Below are 4,074 nucleotides of genomic sequence, written 5' to 3' on the forward strand. Positions count from 1 at the left end.
GCGCAAATGAGCTGATGGTACGGATCGTGCTTCCGGTACGGATCGGGTAATGACAAGGTCCACTTTCTATAAATGTAGGAGCCTGGTAAGGACCAGCAGGCATTTGGGTTAGGGGTCTATGGGTTTTTTTTAACCAGTGCAAGACAGGTGACAGAGCAAGGGAATGTTTGAACTCTATAATGTTGCTAGAATATAGGAAATAAATCAACTGAACATCTACAAGTTTAAACTTCAGCTTCTTTTGCCTGCGTCAAGAAAACGTGACCCCTGCGCCTAAGTAGTGGCTTATTGGAACTTTATTGGATGTTTGGTTTGACAAACAACTGCCATTACAGGCTGCATCTAAAAATATCAAAGATATTTTCAATTTAAGCACATATATGAAATAATATAATTTAACCTACTATAACTTTAAATTATATCATTGTATTACATATTTAAATTCAATTCAGTTTATTGTGTCAAATCAGCTGCCTGTAGTGTCTTTAAAGGTCCAGCAGGTGTCAGTATTCTGTGAGACAGCATCAATGCAGCATCAATACAGTTTGGCAATGTGTCAAAACACTTCAAGGTGCCTCATTAACCCATCACTAGTTCCACTTAAAAGCTCCACCAATAAAAAGCAGGAAACTGATTCTATAAATCCGTTTATTAGGCCTGACTGCTGACCCAGTGTCTCACTAAAGTAAATACACCCCTGAGACGGTCACAATAGGCTGTAAATCATTCAAGTTAACACTGAAGATCTGTCACACTGTTTAAATTTATTCCCCCTTAAAATAAGTCAAACCGCCGTTTAGTCAAATATGGCTGTGCTGAGTTATTTAAAGTCCAAAACAAATTTCCACTGTTGTACAAGCTGTCCCGTGAAGAGATGAAAGCTATGAAACATGATGTAAGTTGCTTTAATGACGCTCTACAGAAGGCAGAGTTAGATGAATATTGATTTAATATTCTGCTGCAATCTTTAAAAAGGCTTAATGCACTTTTTCCTCTGAAGGATCTGAACTCATTCATCAAAATAAAAATGAAAATGAAACTGCTTATAAATAACAATAAAAAATCTGCTCATCTGCAGAATTACACATAATTAACTGAAAGGTTTTTCTTATTCTAACAAAAAATGTAAACAAAGCTGCTCTGTTTGGGTTGAAGGCTTCACCTGTTTAGCATTTCTGATTCTTTTCTTCCTGCATTGATTTTAGGGCTGAAAAATATCAGATTAATCCATTATTGAAATAATCGTCAACTAATTTAGTAATTGATTAATCATTAACTGGAGTAAAGAGACTATAAAATATGCCTCTTGCTGAAAGAGCAACCCACTTAGCGCAGTAATTTGATCTAGATTGTAAACAAGAATATGACCATTTTGCCTTTAAGCTGAATAAAATACTTTTGTTCTGTCAATCTGCTCTATCCAGCCTCCTCAAGTGGAAAGCTTTTAGTTTCATCTGATTTGATTTTGTACAAAGCATTCTTTAAGGAACCTTTTGCTATCCGTTTATTAATTGATAAATCGGGAAAAAGAATCAACAGATTAATCTGTTTGCGAAATAATCTTTAGTTGCATCCCTAATTGGTTTAATAATTGTCTGTCAATATCAATAAAATAAGCTGCTCAGGAGCTAAAAGGAGGAAAGGAACCAGCTGAGGGGGCTCTGACATCTGTTCCGGATGCCTCATGGAAGGCCCAGGACTCGCTGGAGGGTCTCTGAGCTGACCTGGTGTCGATTCGGGGTCGCCGCCAGAGCTGCTGGGGGAAGTGTGTGTGGAGCAGGAACTCTGGGCATCTGTCCTTAGACTGCTGCCTCCGCAACCCGCCCCCAGATAAAGCGGAAAATGGAAGAAAATGGATCACTAAAACCATTCAAGGATTCTAAAATAATAACAACCAAGACACCTCAGTGCATAAAAGTAAGAAACTAGATGCTGGCTGACGTCCCAGACAGCTCTAAGTTATAAGGACCTCAGCTCTACCAGCCTCTCTGTCCTGAAAAGTAACCAGCCTGCAGCCATTCATGAACTCTGCAGTTTATTTGTTTATTATTGCAGGTTTGTGCTTCACAGCCTGGGGTACACAACAATACAAAGATACACAAAATGCACAAACCTCAAACACAGATCTTCTCTACAGATGTGTACATCTTATTTCCCAAGTTCACAAAACCCTTATTTAGGAAGGTTGGCAGATTTGTGCAGCTTCTAGTGTTCCTTAATGGTTTAACAAAGTCTTACTGGTGGAAGCAAAGGAAGCTTTTTAATACCAGTCTCTTCATCAAGCTTCGGATTTATTTCCTGTTTCTATATTATTGGAAACATGTCAGCAAAGACGCTGAATATATTTGTTTGTTTTTTTCTTATAAATAAATTTAAGACAAGTTACGGATGAGATTTTTTCTAACTTTTTTAAAGCTCTGATTTGTTTCGACACATTTCCGTCTGCAGCTCCTGAACGAGCGCCTGATGGGAGCTGAAGGAACCAAACTGGATGAAGATTTCCTGAAGATGGAGAAGGTGAACGCAGCACGACACATTTGCGCTGCAATCCCTCCTCAGAGCAGAGAGACTGAATGAATTTCCCTCTGTGTGCTTTCATTAGACGATCGCAGTTATCAACCTGCTGCTGGCTGAACTCCTGTCCAGAACCACAGAGTTCCTGCAACCAAACCCAGGTACCGGGTCCATGGAGAGGCCCGACCAGCATCCAGCTCACAGGCCAACAAACATCTGAACTTGTGTGAAGTCAGAAATATGGGAACGGACCCAATAAATAGGCTGAATCTCAAACTGTCCCCTAACATCTAAAGGCTGATTTATACTTCAAAACCAGGTCGCCTGCGTGTGTGTCGTAGTAAACGAAAATGTGCCCCCGCCCCTTCCGCACACACTCCGCACCTCTCCCAAATTGTAGGTTGTACGCAGACAGGGGGCCTCTGATTGGTCAAATCTGCATCCTCTCTACACTATACGTATTTCCTGTTTGGTACCTTACCGGCTTTTTTTGTTTGTGTGACCGCCATTGTGGAAAACGACTCGTGAAGATGGACCAGCTAGAAGAGCGAGGTGCGCGAGAACATTTTCACCCTCATGTCCCTCCGTTTTCGCACAAACTTGCTTTCGTTATTGTCCGTGGGGACGCAGCCCTGAGGGTAGCCTGTGTTTATGGTGATGACAGCAGAGGTGCTCTGTCCGACCCGGCCTGTATGAGGTCTGACGATCTCCCTCTGAAGGGGATCAAATAAAACTATTTCAAAGAGGACCTTCCATTTAGGGATTAATTATATCTTTTTTCTTATCCCTATATTGTTATTTTCTGCGAGTGTGATGAAGCAGACCGGCGGAACTTACATTTCAATGCACGTTTTTCCTCCACAACCAGTTTGCTGTTACACCTGCAACCAAATTCCACAGAGCCTGCACTGATGCACACTCACTATTTAAGGGCTGAACGCTCCACTCGCCCTACCAACTGAATGGTTTGGGACAGCCCTTAATGTGACGTTTCCTCCTCGGGAACCCGCAAACAGAGGGTTAGGGTTTAGGGTTAGTGTTTAGGGACCGGTTTGGGATTGGGTCAAACTCACATGCAGTTTCATTTAAAACATTAACTATTCTCCGCTCACATTTGAAATGTTTCAGCACCACCAGACCTGATATGTCTCATGAGTCTTTCCCTCTTCTCTTGCTCTCTTCGCACCTGTAGCCTCTCTCCTACTCAAATGTTTCTGCTGGGTGTGACAACTATGATTAGTTTGAGGATCGTTTCCACTGCCTGTGATTGGCTGCCTTTCAGGAAGCGCATCTTCTTCACGCAGTACTCTTTCCTGACTAGTAATGCTAGCAAAGCATCTTCAGGCTAATCACTGTCCTCTCAAAAAGTTAAACATTGGTTAACAACTGAAGAGTTCATTAATTAGTTTAGTACTACTGACAGCATTAGCAATGTGCTCTAAAATAATTAATGTTAAATGTTTTACTTTGTATCAGCTAAGCTAACATTAGCGTCCATGTTTGTGTTGAGTAAAGTGAGACTTGTAGGAAATCTAGTTTATAGTTTAACGCAAATATTTA

General features: G+C 41.0%; 1 protein-coding gene across 3 annotated transcripts in view; it reads left to right on the forward strand.

Annotated features, from left to right (window-relative positions):
* The window catches only part of sh3gl3 (SH3-domain GRB2-like 3), a 17,783-nt gene that overhangs the window by 2,263 nt on the left and 11,446 nt on the right, over positions 1-4,074 (forward strand). The window contains exons 2-3 of one of the 3 annotated variants that reach the window (XM_015383811.1): positions 2,449-2,517; positions 2,603-2,675. The exons of 1 other annotated variant lie outside the window; for it this stretch is intronic. In XM_015383811.1, the coding sequence (XP_015239297.1) occupies positions 2,449-2,517; positions 2,603-2,675 (142 nt within the window). The remainder of the gene's footprint in view (positions 1-2,448; positions 2,518-2,602; positions 2,676-4,074) is intronic. One more of the 3 variants, XM_015383813.1, reaches the window with a different exon arrangement.

The sequence above is a fragment of the Cyprinodon variegatus genome, unplaced genomic scaffold (genome assembly GCF_000732505.1).
Source record: "Cyprinodon variegatus isolate N-32 unplaced genomic scaffold, C_variegatus-1.0 Scaffold294, whole genome shotgun sequence".
Classification (NCBI taxonomy): Eukaryota; Metazoa; Chordata; class Actinopteri; order Cyprinodontiformes; family Cyprinodontidae; genus Cyprinodon; species Cyprinodon variegatus.